Source organism: Octodon degus, unplaced genomic scaffold (assembly GCF_000260255.1).
Source record: "Octodon degus isolate 3935 unplaced genomic scaffold, OctDeg1.0 scaffold00059, whole genome shotgun sequence".
NCBI classification, from domain to species: domain Eukaryota; kingdom Metazoa; phylum Chordata; class Mammalia; order Rodentia; family Octodontidae; genus Octodon; species Octodon degus.
This window is the reverse complement of record NW_004524635.1, coordinates 12,551,118-12,552,191: the sequence shown is the minus strand read 5'-3', so window position 1 is coordinate 12,552,191 and position 1,074 is coordinate 12,551,118. Positions and strand designations below refer to the sequence as shown.

The window sequence follows — 1,074 nt, the reverse complement described above, 5'->3', positions numbered from 1 at the left end:
TGGGCAACTCGGTGACCTCCTGTTTCAAAATAAAAAAGTGCTGGGGATGTAGGTCAGTGGGAAAGTTCTTGCCTAGCATGCCTGGAGTCCTTCGTTCAATCCTCCGAGGAGGGAGGGGAAATAAAAGTTTATATTGAATATGGACCTTAAAGATAAGCACTTCCTCACATGAATTAAAATCTTATTTATCAGAGCACCAACTTTTTGTTTGTAAAAATGGAAGGATATAAACATCTTAACATATTTAAGATAACCTATACTGGCCAAAATAAAATGAGAATTTTTCTTTGATTGTATTAAGATTTTCTAACTCTGAGCTGTAAAACAACTAAACATCACAATCACTTTTTTTAATATGCACAGTTCTTACTGTGGCGAAAAAAAAAAAAACTCCACACATAATATTAGAAGGTCTTAGCTTAGATCTCCCACCTTATCATACAAATTTCCTGGATTTCTTTTGTCATCCTCATCACTGCTGTCCTCCACAGGTGGATTTTCCCTTTTCATGTCATCCCCCAAATAGTGCTCAAAAACATTTGAGAAGGCAATTGCAGACAGCATACAGACGACTGGAGTCAAAGTCAACATCAGCCTCACCATCACTCCAGCAAAGTAGACAGCACTGATTGCATACAGAGCAACTGCAAAGACAAGTTCTCTTACAAATATGCCAGGGAAAAAAAGTACAGGAAATGGGAGATATGCAAGACTCCAATATAACATAAATTTAAAAGTAGACAAATGTTTCATAAAAGACATTTCTAAATTGTTAATACTGACTGACTGATCAGCAGTCTTATTTAAAATTGTAAATAGCGTTAACTAAATAAAAATTACATACTAATAATTTTTAAAAGTATGACTCAAATTTAATTAATTTTAGTTATAGCAAATTAGACTTCATTTATTATCTGTTCATGATTTTATATTATAAAATCCACAGCTGACACATGAAAATATATTTGTGTACTGAATCATTAAGCCCATGCCAATATTCAGTTTAAAGCCTGTCTTAAAGGAAAAACAGGAGGAACATTAAGTTATTTATCAGTGGCATAACCTGTAAAGTCA

General features: G+C 33.5%; 1 protein-coding gene across 1 annotated transcript in view; it reads right to left on the bottom strand.

Annotated features, from left to right (window-relative positions):
• Window positions 1–1,074, bottom strand: part of Stt3b (STT3B, catalytic subunit of the oligosaccharyltransferase complex) — a 103,471-nt gene that overhangs the window by 13,877 nt on the left and 88,520 nt on the right. Inside the window, exon 10 of the mRNA XM_004634227.3 lies at window positions 433–644. Coding sequence (XP_004634284.1) covers window positions 433–644 — 212 coding nt within the window. The remainder of the gene's footprint in view (window positions 1–432; window positions 645–1,074) is intronic.